This window comes from Gossypium arboreum, chromosome 9 (genome assembly GCF_025698485.1).
Source record: "Gossypium arboreum isolate Shixiya-1 chromosome 9, ASM2569848v2, whole genome shotgun sequence".
NCBI lineage: Eukaryota > Viridiplantae > Streptophyta > Magnoliopsida > Malvales > Malvaceae > Gossypium > Gossypium arboreum.
Window position 1 is genome coordinate 87,123,067 of NC_069078.1, and position 21,835 is coordinate 87,144,901.

Sequence of the window (21,835 nt, forward strand, 5' to 3'; positions counted from 1 at the left end):
AAAATTACATCATCACAAGAGTTAACATTATTATCAATTTAAACCTATTAAGAACATTGTATAAATAAAGGACCAAATCATATCAAATTAAAATTTCCACATGATAAAATCTCGAGTTTCTTTTTAAATAGTTCCTAGTCTTGCAAATTAAGGTCAGGTGTAGACTAAATTTGTGGTGCACATGTGAAAAGATTTAATTTATAACAATCCCCTAGTCCTATGCTTGAATTATGGGACAAATACATATATCATAGATGATATATAAATGACATAATTCATTTAATTTTAAAATTTTAAAATTATTTTGCATTAAAATTTACGTCTTTTTTTATTATAATTTATTACGGTGTGAATTAAAACTTTTAATAATCCATTTGTTAACCTCTGCAAATGAACACAAATGAAGAAATAATGACAACATTAAATAAAACACTTGAAATTTCCAGGTTGACGAACAATATCAAACAGAAAAATTTTAATCATACAACACAAAACTGATATACAGATACAACATTTGTTTTCTTTGCATTAATACTAAAATAACAACCAAAACTTGGATTAATTAGCCCCCACATGCTTCCTTTCTTTCTGTCATCTTTCACAAAAGTTGACCCTAAAACAACAGATCTTATATATATATATATGTGTGTGTGTGTGTGTGTGTTTGGTCGATCTGTTTTGCTTGTAAATTTTCCCAGTCGGTTGAATATCTCTCGAGAACCCAAGCTGAAAAAGATCTTTAATTTTCTCTCCCTGACAGACAAAATATTAGATCTTGTGTTTTGTCTTAATCTTTCTCTTATATGTCTTTGTTGATGATGGCGATGATGATAATAAGATAGAATTTTTTTTCTCATACACCACTACAACTCAATCCCCTTGCTTCTGATCCTTTCATGATCCTTAATCTCTTGCATGATCTGATGAACATTCTGCAAATAAAATAATATAACCTTGTAAGTTTCATATCATATGTTATATATAATCATGCATGGATGTATGTATGTAGAGGATAAATAAGACTTACTCCCAGGGAACATCACCAACTAGCATCCAATCACCATCTTTGTCTTCATAAGTAGGTTCATAATCCGATCCTTTGTACCCTTCTCTTTCTGAGTAATCACCTGAAAGGAAAAAAAAAGGGGTCATTTTCACCCAAAATTCATCATCATCATAAACAATTCACCACTAAGTCACATCATGTATGTCATCATATCATATAACAACATATATACATACCTATGGTGAACTTGAACATGTTCTCTAAAACCTGTAACAACTCTGGGTACCCTTTGTAAACTTTCAAATCAATCTTTCTCAAATATGGTGCTCCATCCATGCTTACTTTTACATATATCCCGCCACACTCACTTTCACTTTTCTTTGCCTGTTGAAAATTGTTCTTTCTGTAGGACTGAACCGGTGGCCACCCCACAATTTGTGCTCTGCAAGTTACATAATCCATTAGTAAATAAAATTGTTGTATATACATACATATATATACATATATATGATGACTTACTTGGAAGGAGGGGCTGTTTCATTTTCAGCAGATTTGCCATTTTCTCCACTTTTTTCATCATGCAATGGCCGCTTGTTGTTTTTAACACTGGAAAGTACTGCTGGTTCATCTATGCCTGGCAACCCTAATCTTAGTTCAGTTGCCTTCTCATATGCTACACTGTTCTCCATTATGTGTAAAGCAAAACCCAAGTGTTCTTTTTTTTGTGTGTGTGTTTTCTTTTCTTTTGGTGTGGTGGGATGGGAATGCAAAGGCAGGTAATTTTATAGGGTTTATGAAAGAAGAAGTGATGGGGGGAAAGCCTTGTTATTCTTTCAATGCAAGAATTGTGGACAAAGGCAAGCTAAGCTGTCGGTAGCAGTGGCAGCAACTTTGAGGCAAGCTGCCTTGTAATAAGGGGGACAAATGTGGGACAAGTTCAGCCAACCCATATAGAAAAATATACAAACACACTCCCTAAGGATTCATTTGGGACGGTCAAGATGCGTTTTGAGGACCTTGTGGAACAAAATCAGAGCCGTTGTTTGTGTAAAGTTTGAGTTTTGAATAGGTTAAAATATATTATAGTTATATGTAATTAATATTTACTAATTTAAAATTTAGTCTATATACTTTTATTTTAGGAATTTTAAATGTTAAGTGCAGTTGTTAACATCGTTATTTTTTGACTAAATTTATTAGTGTGACATTTTAAAATAAAAAAATATTCACTTGACGGTAATGTAACTAAAAAATGACGACGTAATGAAATTGAATTTAACAAAATAATCTTAACAATATTAACAATCAAACCTAAATTTTGAAATATACAAAGTAAATGAAATTAAATTCCTATAAATAAAAGTACAAGTTACAAAGAGCATAAGGATTTATAACATATCTTAACCTTTTGAATGTTATGAATGGAGAAAATAGACACATTAGAGAATTTTCTATCATTTAGGATTGTATTAATAAAACTTTTAGTCTCCGAATTTAACAATCGATCTGCAGTTTTTTCCCACTTTAATATTTGAACTTGACAGTTAAATTTATTTTTTAATTCTTAAATTTAAATTCTATTCATTCGAGTATTAAAAAATAAAATAAAATTAATTATTAAATTCAAGGACTTAAAAAGAATATATATTAATCTATTAGGAATTGAACTAACTTGACCATAAAATAGTCCAATGTATCTAGAGGGGTATCTAGGCAAAAGCTAAGACAACATCCCCATGTGAGAAAAGGGTCCATATTGGGAGTAGGGTATTGGGCAGTGCATGACCATGTGGGGACTAAAAAGGGGTCATTTTCATGGTGGACTGTGATGTGTAGCAGGCTCAAGTTAGCTCCTGAAATATTATTCCTATTCTTAGCTAAAATTCAAAGAAAAAACAAATGAATTTAAAAAAAAAAAGGAGCTGAAGTTTGATCGTGTTGATTAATATTTAATTAATCTCTGTTGCTAACTTGGGAAAACAAGTTCATTTAATCTAGCCTGCTTCTGATTAATTTACATTCCATTAATGTTTGACCTATAATTCTTTTATAGGAACTACCATTACCCACAGGATTACCAAAACTATATTCATTTTTTCCAGCTTCCATTAATGTATCTGGATTTGTACATATAATCACAGTAATTTATAGGTTTGTTTTTATAATTTATTTAAACTCACGTCCAATAATATCATACTAATTGAGTTAAGATTTAATCGACAAAAAATATACAATTAATTAAATTAGTCTATCTATATTAACGAATATGCTTATGTGTATATATATTTAGAGGATAGTATTTTATAGGATTGTTTAAATATATAATAAATATAGAATATGATATTTTTTAAAGAAATAAAGAATTATTACGATGATATAAGTTAGAAAAATAAACGTAAAGATGGGGCATAAAAATTATATATGAAGAGGGTCCATTAATTTCAGCCTCACCCGTGTGCATTAAAAAGATGTTTAATCATTAATATTCTTGTTCTGCTATAGTCATACACATAACATCCGACCCCTTATTATTTGATAGACATTGTTCTTAAAATATCTTTTGTTTTCCTGATTAAATCTGTATGATTCAGTTTTTTGACTCACCAATCTTGAAAATCCAAATTTACTTTGTCCAAACCTGTTTTTGGACTAAATTGAAATAGACCCAACGCAAAAGTTGGTTTGAGACAAGAGGAAATTAAAATATTACATCCTTTGATTATTCCAGCTTGTTTCTTTTGAGTATTCTTTTTTCTATTCCGAAAATCAAATTTTAATCTCAATTTATCTTAATGTAAAATTTAATAAATTAAAATTTGTCATATCAGATTATCAAGAATAAAAATTAAATATGAAAGCCATATGTTAAAATTTTAAATAGTGTGATTTTTATCTTTCAAAATTAGTACGCAAGTCTTTTTAGAAGTGTTTTTATGTACATGCAGTGGTTGATTGGATTAATTGGATCGTGAATTGATCGAGGTATCAATCCAGTTAGAGGAATTAGACTAATTAACCTATGAACCAAGCTAAAAAAATAAATTGAACTGACAATTAAATTAATTTTCACTTTTTCTTTTCTAATTTTTTTTAGAAATGATTTGATTCGTTTCATATTTCCTTCAAATTTTATAAAATTACAAGTTAATATAATAATAAAATTATACTTTAAATCTCAAATTTATTTATAAATTCAATAAAACTCAATAGTATTAAATCAGTTATAATTTCACATAACGTTTTATCCAACTCGACCCGACGTATACGTAGACGGATTCTATTGGGACATTAAGGAATCCAAGAAAAGTTTAGTAGGAATTAACCATCTTTCGGCCATGGGAGGCATGGATATCACACACACGGGTGGGCTATGGTTATGTAATTTATTGCTCCATCACTGCATCGACAGCAACGGCAACGAAATATCCCAAAAATCAAAAGCTGTATTTGTGTGGTAGCTGAGTGATCTATAAGTTTTAGATTTTGCAGAATCTGATCCTTTTAAAAGCTTTTCCCAGGTTGGATATACATTGAAATATTGATGGTGGACTTAATTCTTGTGTGATTTTGACTATTCAGCATTTCTCCTACATGAAAGATTTTGATTCGTGTCTGGCTCTAAGCTTAGAGACGTGTATTGATTGTGAAATCGAATTTATGATCCCGGGTTTACATCCCTTTCATCCATGACATTATCCAATAAGATTGGTATTTTACAATTTTAGGGTTCCAATCTCAAATTTTCTTTTTACTTGGTTTTGCGTGTTTATTATGTTTGTTATTAGAGATGAAGTCAAAAAAATTTTGGGTGTAGAATTAAGTAATAAATTTTAATGAAAGTTAAAATAAAATTTCACCATTTTATTAACTAATGTCTTTATAATTTTTAAATGATTATATTAAAATTTTATTTAGGAGTTATAGTGTAATTTTGACATTACTAATATATAATTTTATACATTTTAAAAGGTAAAAATGTAATTTTTACATCCCTCCTATTGCCTTTGATGCCTACCATATAGGGTCAAACTAATGAAGTATTGGCATTGTTGGTAAAAGTTGAGTTATTAGATTCTGAAAGCTTGGGCTTGAGTCTCACCATTTGAAATTTCGATATATGAATCTCTCTCTAGTCATATAGGTGCATGCCTTGTGTAGGTTTTGTTCAATTTTTAACTTTTATTCCATATTAATCTGAATTTTGTCTTGTATTCGTTATTGTACTACCTTGTATTAGTGGAACTTAAAAAAAAAGTTAATATAATTTTTAATCTTTGAACTTGGTAATTAAGTTCACTTTGATACCAAGATTTTTTTTTTCCATTTTATTACTTAAATTTGATAATTAAGTCCATTTTAATCCTTTAACTTGAATTCTATCAAATTTTGATGATGTAGCACTCAAAGATCATGTCATATCATCAAACTTTTTTTTTATTTACCAAGTTCAAAGATTAAAATGAATCTAATTACTAAATTTAAATACTAAAATGAAGTTAATTAATTGGAGTTAGAAAAAACTCATGAGACAATAACACATTCTTTTGCACATAAGCAGTATGCAAGCAAGTTAAGGGATGTGCTTTCGAAAGTACAATGTAGGTTCTTTTTCTTTTTCTTTTATGCGTAGAGAAAAAAAACTATAAGTAGAATTATTTCAATTTATAGTTATATTAATTCTTTAATCATATTCGACAATTTGATTGCTGGATATATGTTGTTGTCGTCGTCGTCTTCAACACAAACAATTTGGCCCCTTTAAAAGGTTATCAAAACTTTTGGGCTGTTTCTTTGTTCTTTGCATCTATTTTAATTGCAATTAGAAATGGATTTTTATTTATATTCTGTTTATAATTATTACAGATATAATAAATATTATTGTACAAAATCTCAAAAAAAAAAAATCAATGGTCCCAAAGAAGATCAAAGTGCCAGAACAGAACCCTGATGAAGGAACCCCCACACCCTTAAAAATGAAGGGTACTGACCTAGACAAAATTGAGGGGTGCCCATAATTGGAGGACACCTTTCCATCGCATTAAATCCGTAGGGATTCATTCACTTGCTTTAGGTAAGGACCAACTTTCTAAAGGACAAATTAGGGTCCATCAAATTCTTCTGCTGCAACATGCTTTTCCAGCTTTGATATTTTCACATATTATATAATCTAACTCTCAATATTTATGTTTTTTTTTGTCAATTTGACCCATATTTTTTAGTTAAATTTTATTGTTAACTTTTAAATAGAGCCAAACTTTTTTTCTTTTAACAAAATAATGATTAAAACATTAAGAATATGAGATTATTTATCTTATATGACACACCAATAAATATTTTAAAATTTTAAAAAAATAGTATGGAGTTGATTTAAATGGTTATACTTGCTACCAGATTTTAAATTTTAATATTCTGTTAAAATATTAATTTAACTCTTTTAAAAGTTAATAGTCAAATTTGACTCTTTTAAAATATAATGAATAAAATTTAACTGAAAAATAAGGTTCAAATGCTAAAATATAATATTATATCTATTTTATAATGTATATAAATATACATACATAAATATACGTTAGTTGGACTAAACCGTGTGTGTTTTAACAATGTGTATCCTCCCATCCACCCTACCTACCACCTTTTTCAGTTCCTCATGTGCTTGTGGTGTATATATCTTAATTATTTAAATCAAGTAATAATAATTTTTAAGAATATTATTGTAAGATTTCGATATTATAATTTGGATAAAATTCAAATTAAACAATGATAATATTGAAAGTTAAGTAGTCACCTTATTTAGAAAGATATTAATTTTAAAGAAATTAAAGTTAAAAACAACTCTTTTAAAGAAATTTAAGTTGATTAAATTTAACTAATATAAACCAATTTAAGAGATAACTTATTTTTGTCGCAAAGTGAATTGTTTTAGGAGAAAGATTTAGTGAGTGAGTTAAATAACATTTTATACTTATTGCTTTATAATGTATTATTCCCTAAGCTAACAAGATCCACAAATGTAAAAAACTTTTGAACTGCATAATCAAATTTGTAACTGTTAATTAATTTGTCCGGTTGCAATCGAACCAAAATGGGAAAGAAATTAAATTCAATGAATATAAATGAAATTATGCGAAATTTGAACAAATAATGAGATGAGGTGTTGTAAATTTGAATGAATTGTCAGTGCTTTGAGGTCAGGATGTTGTGCAAAAAAACAATGGATATGCTGATAGCAGCGGAGACATGGGAGGGGATAAGTTTAAATTTGGTCTTTTATTTTTTGGTGAACTGAATTTTGCACATGCACGCGTGCATGCATGATTATAACTTGTGAAGCAAATGAGTCTAGTTTCATTGTAAAATTGACTTGATTTGAAATTACCAAGGAAAAAATTTTATTATTATTCTTTGCTGAAATCGAAGTTCATACATAAACTTAACCTAAATCTTTTGATATGGTTTTACAAGAAGGAAGTTTGCTTATGTGTACTTATTCAAGAGTTTATTAAACCAAATAAGCAAGATAATATTTAATGAATTTAAAGTTTAAATCTCAATAATTACTATTTTTTTGGTAAATTATAACCGAATTTTATCAATTGTTAAGAAGAGGACGACTCTTTTTAAAAATAATCTTCAATGTGTAGTTTATTTCGAAATCAATAGAATTACAGTCCAATTCGATGAATCGTTTATATTCTGTGAATCTTGTCTTTAATTTGAGTTCTCGTTCGAGAAACAAAATAATTAACATGTTGAGAGATATATCTGCTAACAACAAACTATACTCAGAAATTTTTTGAAAATAAATCCGCCCCCATTGTATCATTTAGTAAAGCATACAAGAGTAGTTCCAGTACAGAACAGTACATTATAAAGAACTTCTAAGGAGAACCCCTTTTTGTTTTCCCTTGTATCAGTACTGCAAAATCAGATAAAAGAAGACCCATTTTCTTTCCATATCATGTAAAATAACAATAACAATAATAATCAATGATACATGCCTTTTAATTGTTTCCATCTAATATCAATGGTAGAAGAGTTAAAGTGAATGCATTTCTTTCTTTTTTAATTGAAAAAATACTTTTTATGGATGAATTAGTTTAAGTTGAATTTGTTTGATGAATTAATTATTTAGTTTAACGACAATAATAATTTATTTTTATGATAATTATTGATAAGATTATAAGTTATAATTTAAAACAAATTTGAAATACAAGGAAAAAAAATGGTAGAAAAATAACAATAAGCAATTACATCAAAAATTAATCAAACTCATGTAAAGGCATGACTATTAAGCAGCAAAACTCCTTGTATTAGAGACGTGGGCTCCTCAAACAACATCAGCATTTTGAACTCTTAGTATATAGTAAAATCTCTAATCTTTCAATCTCATTTGATTAAGTTATTGATTAATTATAATTTAACTAGATTATTATTGACAGCACCGCCCCTTAGTAGAGACTCCACTAGAAGCGCATTATTGCATTCTAATTTTAGCTGCCTGTAACATTTTTTCCATACCATGCATAAGCCTTCAAACATGGTTCTTGCTTCAATCCGATTAAAGTTTACTAAAAACTGATCATATAAAAGAACATGGTGCCAATATTAATATTCATAAAATTGTTTTGGGTGAGTTGGATTGTTGGTAATGTTGGTTTGGATTTTCAAATGATCTGTAAGAGGAAGATTAGTTATGGAACATCATAGTTTGCATTTTGAAACATGTTCAAAAGAAAATTCAAGAAAGTAATAGTGAGGTGACAAAAATGATAAAATGATTAAAATAGCGTGCAAAATATACTTAAACTTATACCTCACTTGGGAAGCTAACTTGGAGTCCAAGAATGCAATATGCTCATTCTCATTATCCTTGATCGGCAAGCAATGATAGGATGCTTGGTGGGATTTTGGCAATGCCAAATCTTGTTTGATGTATGTTTATATGCTAAGAGTTATGATTTGATAGTATGATACGTTGATTGTTCATTTCATTTTAATCATGAGGTTAAATGTTTAAATCTTGTTTATGGATTTATGAGAATGGAACACATTTTATGGAGCACAACAAGAGGATTAGTCGCCGCTATTGGCAGTAAAAACCTTAATTTTAATCTAAAAATTATTTATTAATATTGAATTTTTAAGATTTTTAAATTTTGATAGTAATTATCGGTTGAAATAACAAAATTGTTGTAATTAAATTTTAAATAAGAATATGTTTTTATTGATAAATCATAAATCAAAATTAACTTCTTTTTTATTTTGAAAAACTTCCCAGACTTTGATTTATATTAGTCTGGACTTGGAGTTGACAACTAATAATGACAAGCTTGATTAGGATGTACACGTGGAATATTTCCATAATCTGATTGGCCTTGTGGGCCCAACATACTAGTGTCTCATTTTTATATTTTATATTTTATTGAGTTAATTTAATTAAACATTTCACGTCATGTTGTCTAAATTTTAAAATATTTTAATAATATCTTTAAATTATCGGTATTATATTAATCAAGTATTTTTATTTTAAAAATATTATTTAACTGTTAAATAATATATCAAATATTGTGTGGTATAATTTAAAATGAACATAATTTTAAAAGTAAAAACTAAAAATAAAGTAAAATAGAAAAATAAATTATGTGTTAAATAAAAGTTTGAGAAAACTCAAAATCAAGATTTTTAAATCATCTATTTTCAGGGGCAAAGCTAGAAATTTTTCACGGAAAGGGAGATTGAGTTATATATTTTTATAAAATTAAAATTTAATCTTACCATTTTATTGATATATATCTTTATAGTTTTAGAAGGATTAAATCAAAATTCTATCATTTTAGGGACAAATTATAATTTTACTATTTACTTACTTAAAATTTTAAAAAAATTCAATGGCTAAAAAATAATTTTCTATTTTAGGGGGTCATTCGCTCCTTCATGATTGTCTATTTTTGTAATATGTATTTCTTTTCTTTTTAGATTTTCTTTTTATATTATGTCATATAAATTGTAACATTTCAATTAACAATTTTAATAATTAAATATTTTTATTAATATAGCTTTAATAGCTTCAAAATTATAATTAAAATGTTATGAAAATGAGAATCATAATTTGTGATTCTATTTTGAGAATAAAGTGGTTTCAATTTTTGATGTAAAGTAGATATGAAAATTGAATGGATTTTGGTTATCTTTTTTAGTTCCGGATGTGCAGGTATCTTAATGATGGATGGATATAGATTTTTACAAGCAAATTCGAAAAAGAAAAGTTGAAAATACTGAACTAAAAGGAAGAAGTGACAGATGGTGGTGAAGCCACGTCGAAGCATCCATGACCATTCATGGTTGAATCAAAAAGGGTCCCTTCCCTAAAACACGATCCATCTTCATGGGACCTTTTGTCCTACCTTCATTACTCTTTACATCTACTCATGTCTTATCTTCAAACTCCTAACATGTCTCTAATTACAACTCATATCATCTACTTCTGCTCTTCATTTTCTGAAACTATCGATTGGTAAAGTAAATTTCAGGTCAAGAAAAAGGTTTTTCCAATATCCGAATCATTCAACAGTTCCTTCCGCTACTCAAATTTCAAGCAAACTTGAGAGGGTCCTTAGTGGTGGCCCAATTAAAATTTTCTATGATACTGGACCTTAGCTACAACAGTGAATTGGGCTAAGATAGCTTCAGCCACCCTATTTTGGAGACTTTATTCTGCCCCCTATCTTACAAATAGAAGATACATTATGTCATTCTTTAAAAAAAAAAAGAAGAAGAAGAAGAAGAAGAAGAAGAAGACACATTATGTCCAATAACAATTCTTAAAAGAAAAATTAGTTTATATATTTAAATAATTATACTTCATTGTTGTATTCAAATATGTTTAACATAGATATTAAAGAATATGGATAAGATGGGCAACTCCAATCACCTTATAATTGAACATGCAATGGATTTGGGGAGCCTAATCCATGCCAGGTAATGTGTATAATTATGTCTGGAATATATGATGAAATTTATTTAAAGCTCATAATTAATTTGAATTATTATTATTATTGTTATTATTATTATTATGGTTAGAAACAGCACAAGCCAGGTTTTATGCTTGAAAAAAATTGATGCTAATGAATGTGAAAATTACATCCATTCAAATTCGAATGTTGATGAGCTGGTAAGATATCTGTTATACAGGAAATCACTATTTTTTCATTCATTTTCAAATTAGTATACGTGTTTTCACTAAAATTAACAAAATTTGTTGAGAAAAAAAAATTCTAAATCTATTTAAAAGTTTCAAAAAAAATCATTAAATTATTAGTAAGTTTATGTTTTTGTCACTCAATTTTAAAAAAAACTATTGAGCTATTCGAAAATTTTTATTTAAGTCATTAGGCTATTAAAATCGATGTTGTATGGTCTTTTTTATTCGCACCGCTTTCATTTCTCTTATCTTCTACTATTCAATCTTTTTTTCATGAAATAGCTTTGAAAATAATGAATCTGGAAACTAAAATTCAAATAGATTTTTTCTTCGATCTCTATCATTGACTGTCAGATTGATTTGAATTTAAGGTATATTCTTTCACTCGTCGATGGGTATTGATCCACCGTACTGATTGTCAGATTATCGCTTAGAGATTACTAACTGAACTTAAATGAAAAACTTCAAATAATTCAATAACCATTTTACAACTTTTTAAAGTTGACTAATAATTTAGTGATTTACCAAAAAAGAATTTCACTTCAAATAAATTGTATTCTATCCCTGCTAAATAAACCGAATACTGGACCGGTTTTAAGTTTGAATGCGTGATGGAGCCCTTGATTAAAAGCATTGAAAGTGAAACCACTGAACAACATTGATATCCAAACAAAGATTGTTTCAGCTCCGTACTTGTTCACTATATAAGTCGTTCTTTTCTTCCTTTATTTCAGGGTTTTCATGGCGTTTTCTTCCATTGAATTCTCCATAATGGAATAGATTATTCATTTTATATGAGATTGATTTGGTGCAACTATTCCTTCGTGATCTACTTCAACCAAACTAATCTCCCTCTCATAGTTTAATCAAAGGGTGTTAAGCAAAACACTGAGTGCTCCTAATTATTCAAGTTGAGTTAGAGTTATTGATTTAGTGAATTTCGAGTTCTCAATTCAAATGGTAGCAGGCTTTTTATTTTAATCTATTTTTATGTTATGAAATTTTGTTTCTGTTTAATATATTATTTAGTGTTCGAGTTTGACACTTTTTTCTAATGTGGTACACGTGTTAAGTTTTGGTCTAATTTGGTGCCTTTTTTTCACAAATTTTATATATTTTGATACCTAAATGTAATAGTATTAACTTTTTAGTGTTTAATTAGGTTTTTAAAGTTGATTTGATAAAGTTAATTGCTTAGATTATCAAGCTTGAAGTTTTCATGATTTTTTAATAGAATAAATTTAGTGTTAATTACACTTTCTTTTTAATTTTACGCTTAATTTGTCAAATACAATCTAACGAATATGATTTAACTTGGGTATTAGGACTGATTTGATAAAAGTTAATGCTAATATTAATAGCTAAATATGAATTTTCATTAAATCAACTCTAAAATTTGAATTAAATACTAAAAAATTAATATCATTATCTTCAGGTACCAGAATATATCACATTGAATCAAAAAGTAACTTAGGTATCATGTTAGAAATAAAAGTCAAACTCAGGTACCAATTTATGCATTAAGCCTTATATTTTTTATCAGTTTAAGAACAAATCAACTTAATCGAACTTGAATTCAAACTTGAATACAAAAATTAATAAATGAACTTAATCAAACTTGAGTCAACTTGAATATCAAACTCCAAATTTCAAAACAAGCTTAAATTACCCCAATTTAAATTCAAATAGACTTGATTGCACTTTTATCATTATCAATATTATTAATTATTTCCATTGTAGTCTTAACTTATGGGGATTTGAGTATATATATAAAATATGAATCTCAAGAAATAAAAAATAAATCTGTACGAAATATATTTGGTATGATATAAGTATGTTTAATAAATGTTAATTGAGTCTTAGCTCAATTAGCATCGGCATTGTTGTTAGTGTAAGAAAATATGGGCTTGAGCACGCTAAAGTATATTTATCCTTCTATTTAAGGGTTGAGAAAATGTTTTGAGTAGTTCTAGACATTATATCAAAACATACACATGCTTAATAAATGTTTAATTAGGCGATTAATCCCTATACTTTTTGGAAAATTAAAGTTCTTATTTTTAATTAAAGGAATTTTTAGCATTAATTTCTGCTTGTATGACTTAAAAATTAAAGCTTAATTGATAACATTATCAATGAACTTTCGTTAAGTTAATTTGAACATGTGACATTTTACTATTAAAAGGTTTAAAATTAAACTTGCATTAAATTAAAATCCAATTGATAACACATTCAAATTTAATGAAAGTCAATTAACAGTATTATCAATTGGATTTTAGTTTTAAATCAGACAAATAGGATGATCAAATTCTTAAAATTATAATATTAAATGAGCAAATTGAAACCAAACATTTTAAGGGTCATTCATGTAAAGGTTAAACATTCTCTAATGTGCTCAAATAAAAGTTTTTTTACACATTTCACTCCAATTAGCCTGGATTGACTTGAGCTGGGTCGACCTAACTTGAAATTTAATAAAACAAAATTTTAAAATATTATATTTAAATTTAATTATCAGAATATATATAAATATTAAGATAAAATTATATATTTTTACTATTTTTAATAAAACAATAGCTAAAGTTGGATATCTTTTTGGGTATACGTAAGAAAAGGATTTGATTCACCTAACTCTCTCCTTTTAAAAAACAAAAGCTTAATGATCTTTTTGCCACCCACTAAACCGATTCGGTAATCCTCTTTGGTTTTAGTTGAAGATTAAGTAAATCACTCTTTTGATTTCCAAACAATCACATTAAATTATGGACTTCAAATTTTTTTAAAAATGAAATAAAACTAATCTTTGACTTGAAAATCTTTCACATTATAAAAAAAATCAAATTAATATATTGTTAGTGAAATATTTTAATATTTAAATTTTAAAATTAGAACAAATAATTTTTTAATATATATTACTATGAGGTTTAGACATTAGAAAGGAAAGAGTGGGTTGGTCAGCCCCCACCATCGTGTCGACTGTCCCATATACCACCAACATTTGGAATAATAGTATTGTGAAGGAGATTCGCATTGATGCATATATATTTAGGTTTTTGTAGGTCCATAAATTAATAAACTAGATTAGTGGTCTTGATTAATATGCTTAATTAGGTTATGGACTGTCAATGTGACATGTCTACGTCGTTAGGAAATATTATATCTAAAGTTAAACATAAAAAAGCATTTAATTTAATTGGTTTACACAATTATTTTTTGACATAATAATAATCTAAACTTCTTGAATTCTAGCTTAATCCTATAAAAGGGTGGATCGATATTTTTATTAAAATTTCGGTGGTCGAATTGGAAATGGTCTTAGATAAAATCTATCATAATAACTTTTTAATATGTTTTAAATTTTATTATAAGCGAACTAGGTTGAGATCGGAGATTCTGAACACATATACATAAAAATTAGATCAAAGTTGAAGCAAAAAAAAAATCATTCTACTCAAACCCTAAATTCAATATATATATATATATAAGGAATATAAACATCAAATTAAAATTTTGGAAAATATCTACAAATATAACTAGCTTAGCATGCACCCCTGTATGAAGGCAGATATAACTAGATAAGCATATGAAAATCACTTTTGAGAGGAAAAAACAATATTGATATTTTGTACTCTCCCCTCTCTTTACGGTCATCCATGGCATTTTTTGTGGCAACAAAACCAACCACATGACAAATATAGATCTTAGTTTTTTACATTTGGACAACTCCCCCAATATTCTTTAAAAAGCCTATTTTTTTCATTGTAAATATATATGTATATCAAAAGATAGAGTGTCACTTTCTTCGGCAGATAATTAATGAATTATTAGATTATGATATACTCGTCGTATGAATAAAAAGTTTATGTAAAAAATGCATAAAAATCAAATGTGTTTTTGGTTAAAGTGATAAAATGTTTAAATCCCATCATACACATTAATAATTTCAAAATAATATTTATTTTTTATAAAATAATATATTTTTATAATTTCACAATTGAATTGGTCTCAGTGATAGGTAACACTAACTCAACCAAATTTTTAAGTAATAGTATAAATTTTTTTAAAAGAAAAACCTTTAAAGGAGAATGTAGAAAGAAGCTTCTTTGTATTATTATATGATAATGACTTTACCAATGTCCAAATGATGAAAATTGGAAAGGGTATATTTTTCCCACTTACCATCTTTCAATTTTTCTCTTGCAAAAAAATAGTTATTAACAATGGAAATTTCAGTCAAACAATATGGCATGTAAGTAGATCATGTATCACTTTTTAATAATCTAAACCATAAATGGACAATGTATATGATAATGATCATATATGTGTATATATATTGATATGATATGATATGAAAATGATAGAGGCAAGTTAGGAAGAAAGGATCCAAAATGAATGGGGATGGGGATGTTGACAAGGCAAGGGCACAGCTTGGGTTAGGGATGTTTCCTTCTCTTGGGGGATGTGACCTGTCTCTAAGTCACCACCATGCCCTCTATGACCTTTTCAAGCACTTGATGTTCACATGTAACTATTTCTATTCATAAATACATATATATATATATATATATATGTATACATATAATATTATTTGATACATTATTTATGAAAATCTTTTACACTATTAATAGGGTCTAGAAGTTAAAAAAGAGATAAGTGATTACATGTAACAGTATTTAGATCACATAATCTCTAATAAAGTAAAATTATGTTATATTATCAAAATGTCATGTCAGAATGGTCAAAAGTATAATAATTATTAAATTAATTATATTTGTCAACAATTCAAAGGAATAAGTGATTAATTCCTTTATAAAATTTCTTCAATTTACAAATTAATAAACATATATAAACTCAATTTTGATATATTATTGCATAATGATTAAATCCCAATTTAAATTATTTGTTTTTAAAATAAAAAGTCTATCATATTTATTAATAATTACACAAACTTCTTTTATGTATATTTATATGATTAAATGGAAAACTTTTATGAACAATACCCAAAAATTTGAGGATTTACTTGTTTTTAGAAATGTATGTGGCATTAATTGTAGGGGTGGGCAAGTGTCGGGTTCAATTAAGTTGTCTTGCAAATGCAGTCATCAATATATTTATCTATTTATTTTATTTTCTGTTCTTTAAGTCAAAAACTTTTTTAAGAGAATTGGTAATTAAGTAGGGAAAAAAAAGAATAAAAAGACTTTAGGTTAAAATTGGAGACAAAACAATTTATTTTATAATTTTGTAGACATACTTCCGCTTTATAAGATAGATAAATATAGTATTTGTTGAATTGCAGATGAATTATTGGTTCATGTGAGAATGTGCATAATTGGAAGGTTCTTAGAAGTATGTTAACTATATAATAATATGTTATAATTTTTTAATTTCATATACAATTAATATATAATATGAGAATTGGGTGGTGCATAATCATATGCTCCTCCCAACACCCAACTAATACCATTAATTGATAAATATGTGCTTTAAAATAAAAATAAAAAGAAATTTTCATATGCATTGAATTTTTAAGTTTTTGCTGCTTCTCATTACGCCTACAAGATTCAATTTTCATAATGGTTTTCAAAATTAATGAGTGAATATTTATAACTTTTTATATATATGATCATTACTGTTTTTAAATTATTATTATATGGATTAGTATTAATAAATTACTAATAGTTTTTTAATAATAATAAAAAGAGATAGAACGAATCACCATATCAGAGCTTTTTTGACATATTATCTACAAGTATTCATAGTTACTCCCCAACTAATAATTAAGAAGATAATGTGCTTTAGCGCACTCGAAACCACATTCTCCTATATTAGCAAAAATGTTCATACCAATCAAATTAAGGCTCAATCAACTATTTAAATTCATTTTAATTTGTATATAAATAATTAATAGGAATATGTAATTATTGCCTTAGATATTAATAGTTGGTGCATTATCAATGTTTTTGTTTAATGATAATTATATGCATTTTTAAATAAATATATATAATATAAATTCATATTCTCCTATTAAATAAAAATTGAAGCATTATGTCCCTTAAAAAAAATTGAAGCATTATGTGAAAGAGGTAGGTTGTTATTTATATTTGGATTTTAATAAAAAAATTAGTTAGCAAATTTAATTATAATTTTTAAGAATTTAAAAATAATTTTATCATTATATTAATTTAATTTATAATTTTATAATTTTAGAGAGATTTGATTACAGATATATTATTATCAGAATAAAATAATATTAGTTTGAATCGAAAATTGATTTTAAAAATTGAAGAAGGAATGAATGGATAAAATCAATCGAACCGGGTAAAAACTGGTTTAAAACCGTTTAAATTGAATTTAAACTAATTTAGAAATTTAATTTTGATGTTATAATTTATAAAATAAATATTTGTGTTTATTTCTTCGAAATACATATACATTTGCATGTGATACATAGTTGACCAATTTACAAGCCTTCCCTTCAAGAATCGAATCACGTTCATCAATGGAAGCTGGTTTTTTGTGTGGGGGAGTGTTGAAGATCCAACGTCCCATCTCCTTCCACGTGTTGATAAACCATTGATCATGAATTTGATGTGACATACACATGCAGCCATACAAGCTTCGCCCCCACAGTTTATATTATTGAGGGGTTTCGTTCTTTCTCTTTGTCCCCCCCGCCCCCCAATTTTCACATAATACCATAACCAAACCAATTACCAAATAGATCAAAGAACAAGAAGAAACTGAAGCCAAAGCTATACAAATAGGATCTAAAGATAGATCAAAGAAAAGGGTCGAAGCAAGTTGTTTTGTTTCAATGGAAGTTGGTCGAAAAATGGCTAACATGCTTGGAACCGAGCATGATTTGAACTTCAAAGAGACCGAACTGTGTCTTGGTTTGCCCGGTGGAATCGCTGTTGTTGCTGCAGGTAATGAAACGGAAAGTTCTTCTTCCCCAAAGACTAATGGCAAGAGAGGCTTCTCTGAGACTGTTGATTTGAAGCTTAATCTTCAATCCAAAGAATCTACTATGGATCTAAACAAGAACCTTGATGACAACGGTTCTAAGGAAAAATCAGGTTCTGCCAAAGATCCTGCAAAACCTCCTGCCAAGTAAGTCATAATTATAAGACCGACCAAACCCAGTTTTTGTTTAGGGTTCTTTTTTAACATGGGTCTTTTTTTTACAGGGCACAAATGGTGGGTTGGCCACCAGTTCGATCATATAGGAAGAACATAATGGCTAACCAGAAGAACAGCAGTGAAGAAAGTGGGAATAGTGGTGCAGCTTTGGTGAAAGTGAGTATGGATGGTGCACCATATCTGAGAAAAGTTGATTTGAAGATGTATAAGAGTTACCAAGAGTTATCCGATGCCTTGGCTAAGATGTTTAGCTCTTTCACTATGGGTAAGTCAACACGTAGTTTTTCATCATATGCATGTGTGATTATTATTATGTACATGAATTTTGAGATTTATTTGGTTTTGTTTTTTTTTTTTTTAAAAGGTAATTATGGACCTCAAGGAATGATAGATTTCATGAATGAAAGCAAGTTGATGGATCTTCTCAACAGTTCTGATTATGTGCCAAGTTATGAAGATAAAGATGGCGATTGGATGCTAGTTGGTGATGTCCCATGGCAGTAAGTTCTTATACTATAAATACTCAAATTCCCTATTCAATTTAGCATATTGAAGTTCGCTTTTCCCCCAAAGTATAAAAATATATATAAAACCCTAAAAGCTTATAAGTTTATTAAAATAAATCAACTAAATACCCTTGACTAAATACATATGCTAGCCTTCATTACAAGCCATCCATCCCCATCGTCAACATATTTTAATCTTTTGCTTAATTTCTCAATAGGATGTTTGTTGACTCATGCAAGCGCTTACGCATAATGAAAGGATCCGAAGCAATTGGTCTCGGTATGTTTTCTATTCATTAATTTACGTTTTGTATCATATATTACAGCCACTTTTAATGATATAAAAAAACTATATATTATATTTTCAGCACCAAGAGCAATGGAGAAATGCAAGAGCAGAGCCTAAAAACAAGATCCTGGAATTGAGCAAAAGGCTAGGAGAGGGAGCCTTCTTATTCAGATGTGTTTTATGTTTTTTTAATGTTTATATATATATATTTATATTTATATTTGGTATATATAGATATGCAAAAAGAAGAAATCATGGGGACATCTTTGTAATGTACAAGAAGCAATAAACTTAACCTTATATATTGCTGGCTTGTTTTGTTGCTGATGATGGGGGCTTTGTTTTAATAATTTCACTATGTTTTTGTTTTTTTTTTTTTGCTATTGTCTTTGTTGTCATAGCTTATTGTTTATGTGTGTGTGTGTTTTATAATTATTATTCCTTTTTCTTCTACCCCCACTCAGTTTTAATGCTAATGGTACTTTTTTTCCCTTCCCAAATCAAAAAGATTCTTCATATCAAGTATAATTCCATATATATTGTTCTTGTATTAATATGGGGTTTTTTATTATAAATAAAATATTAGAAATTGAGGACCCCCAAGAGAGATGGGGAACATGACCATGTGGAAGCTGTTGGGGGCATTCATTCATTGCCATTAGTTTATGCTTTATTATATTAATTGATTTCTATGGGGATCACCAACATTTTGGGTTTATTTTTATAAACCTGTTCCTTATGGTTCCATTTATCTTTAATTTTATATATATTTTTTGGATCTGGCATTGTGATGTAATCTCATGTTCAATATCTTTGATATATAATATATATGCAATTTGGCCATTTTATGTACTAACTCATGCAATGTGGAAGAGCAGCAAAAATACAGCTTCTGTATTTCAATCATTCCTTTTAACTGTAACAGACAGTAATATTCAATGATTCAGGGACATTAGCAGATCTGTTAGTTCAGTCAACCAAATTACTGTTCAATTAATTAAAATTTCTAAAGTTTTAATGAGATTTTTAAAAAAAAAAAAAAATTGATACCTCTTTCTCTTATTAGTGCCGCAAGATAGTCCTACAACTTGAGCTAATTGTGCTTTAGAGATGGTTTTAATTACTCTATGGGTTTATGAATTGAGTCACTCGTTGGACTCGATTGGGCTCATTTTACTATTTAAGAATAATTTAAAAATTATTAATATTTATATATTTTATAATCTTAAATAAAAAAATGTCTTATTATTATTAGGAATATACACCCATTCTTGGAACCTTGAGAAGTTTCGTTCACTGAAAAACCCTCAATGACTCAACAAATGCTATCCATATTTGCAGCTGTAATAGATTGGGCAATTTGTGTACATTATGTATATTTTTTTCCAAATCATATAAACATAAATTATGTAACATAATTGTTAACATATATTATGCACAATTTGTTTTCTCATATACTTTTAAAACGAATTTTGTTACCTGAATTTATTCTTTTTTAAACATTCAATAAACTGATCTCGAAAGAAATGAAACACAAAATCTCTTTAATAATAAAACCAAGTTTATTGAATGGTTCCTTAATTCTAAACAAAATCCAAATTTAATGGGTAAAATAAAACCTAGTTATCATAAATGCATTAGAAATTCTATTACACGCATCTACGTATGGAAATTACGTACTTAGAACATAAAGTGGTGTTTAAAAATAACATGCAATAAATAATGAAATATATAATAACTTATTTTAATTATGGAAGAACATTTTTATAATTTTTTAACCGAGTTAGTACCTGATTGATTCATGACACTAACTCGATCAGAGCTTGAATAATAGTATAGATATACAATTGATGGAGGTAATAAAATATGTATAATACAATTAAAACATAAATATTATATTGAAATATAGTTTTAGTTTAATGCTAAGATTAATATTTTGTCAATATAAAGAGCATAGGTTCAAATAAAATTACAAGTAAATTTTTATTGATATTTTAAAATAAAAAATTAAAATGCCCTCAAATAATATACCTTATTTTAATTGTAAAAAAATATTTTTATAATCTTTCTAACTGAATTGATACCCGATTACTAAACCTAAAAACAATCTAATTACTAAACCTAAAAATTAAAACCTAGAGCAAAGAGATGTTTCCTTAAACCAAATGGCCCAACAATCTAAACTCAAAGTTAGAACCCTAATTTGATCTTCACATTCACGGTGAGGGAATTAATAATTAATACTGACGGTAGATATTCCAATTTCAACTAAAAAAGAGTTAGAACCCAAATGGGAATAACTTAACATATTTTAATTAGACTTATTCACATGTCGAGTGGTTTGTTCAATTCGTTTCAAGCTTAGATAATTTCTTTTTAGAATTGATCCAATTTTAAATTAAATAATTTTAAAAATATATTTCATTAAACTTAATTACAAAAAATATAAATATTGATTTGAATTTTTGTAAAATATTTTATTTTTTAAAGAGTAATATATAAGGGTTACTTGGCTAGAATCTTGCTTGAAAAATTCTTTAAGACTCTACTCCAAACTAAATATAGATATGTTTTTTAAATTCTCAATATTTGATAATCATATTTGATTTTAATTATTTCGAAACTAAGCTGCCTAAGATTTTAAATAAAGTAAAAATTCTCTCAATACTTATTTGATTACAGTAGTAAAA

General features: G+C 27.4%; 2 protein-coding genes across 2 annotated transcripts; one reads left to right on the top strand and one right to left on the bottom strand.

The window, feature by feature from the left end:
* Positions 1–439: 439 nt before the first annotated feature.
* Positions 440–1,934, bottom strand: LOC108472524 (auxin-induced protein 22D-like). The gene is made up of 4 exons (XM_017774063.2): positions 1,526–1,934; positions 1,243–1,448; positions 1,028–1,127; positions 440–932 (listed from the first exon to the last, which is right to left on the bottom strand). The coding sequence occupies exons 1-4, from the start codon at positions 1,693–1,695 to the stop codon at positions 854–856; spliced, it is 555 nt and encodes a 184-aa protein (XP_017629552.1). The 5' UTR covers positions 1,696–1,934; the 3' UTR covers positions 440–853.
* A 15,753-nt stretch (positions 1,935–17,687) lies between these two features.
* Positions 17,688–19,652, top strand: LOC108471084 (auxin-responsive protein IAA14-like). Its single transcript, XM_017772664.2, has 5 exons — positions 17,688–18,320; positions 18,398–18,615; positions 18,715–18,850; positions 19,075–19,136; positions 19,225–19,652. Exons 1-5 carry the CDS (start codon positions 18,025–18,027, stop codon positions 19,260–19,262), a joined length of 750 nt encoding a protein of 249 aa, XP_017628153.1. The 5' UTR covers positions 17,688–18,024; the 3' UTR covers positions 19,263–19,652.
* Positions 19,653–21,835: the final 2,183 nt, after the last annotated feature.

Coding starts and splice junctions, on each gene's coding strand:
- LOC108472524 (XM_017774063.2), bottom strand. CDS start 1,695: ATGGAGAACAGTGTAGCATATGAGAAGGCAACTGAACTAAGATTAGGG. Junction 1,128..1,242: donor CATGTTCAAGTTCACCATAG/GTATGTATATAT, acceptor TTTTCCTTTCAG/GTGATTACTCAGAAAGAGAA. Junction 933..1,027: donor GTTGGTGATGTTCCCTGGGA/GTAAGTCTTATT, acceptor TTTTATTTGCAG/AATGTTCATCAGATCATGCA.
- LOC108471084 (XM_017772664.2), top strand. CDS start 18,025: ATGGAAGTTGGTCGAAAAATGGCTAACATGCTTGGAACCGAGCATGAT. Junction 18,616..18,714: donor GTTTAGCTCTTTCACTATGG/GTAAGTCAACAC, acceptor TTTTTTTAAAAG/GTAATTATGGACCTCAAGGA. Junction 18,851..19,074: donor GTTGGTGATGTCCCATGGCA/GTAAGTTCTTAT, acceptor ATTTCTCAATAG/GATGTTTGTTGACTCATGCA.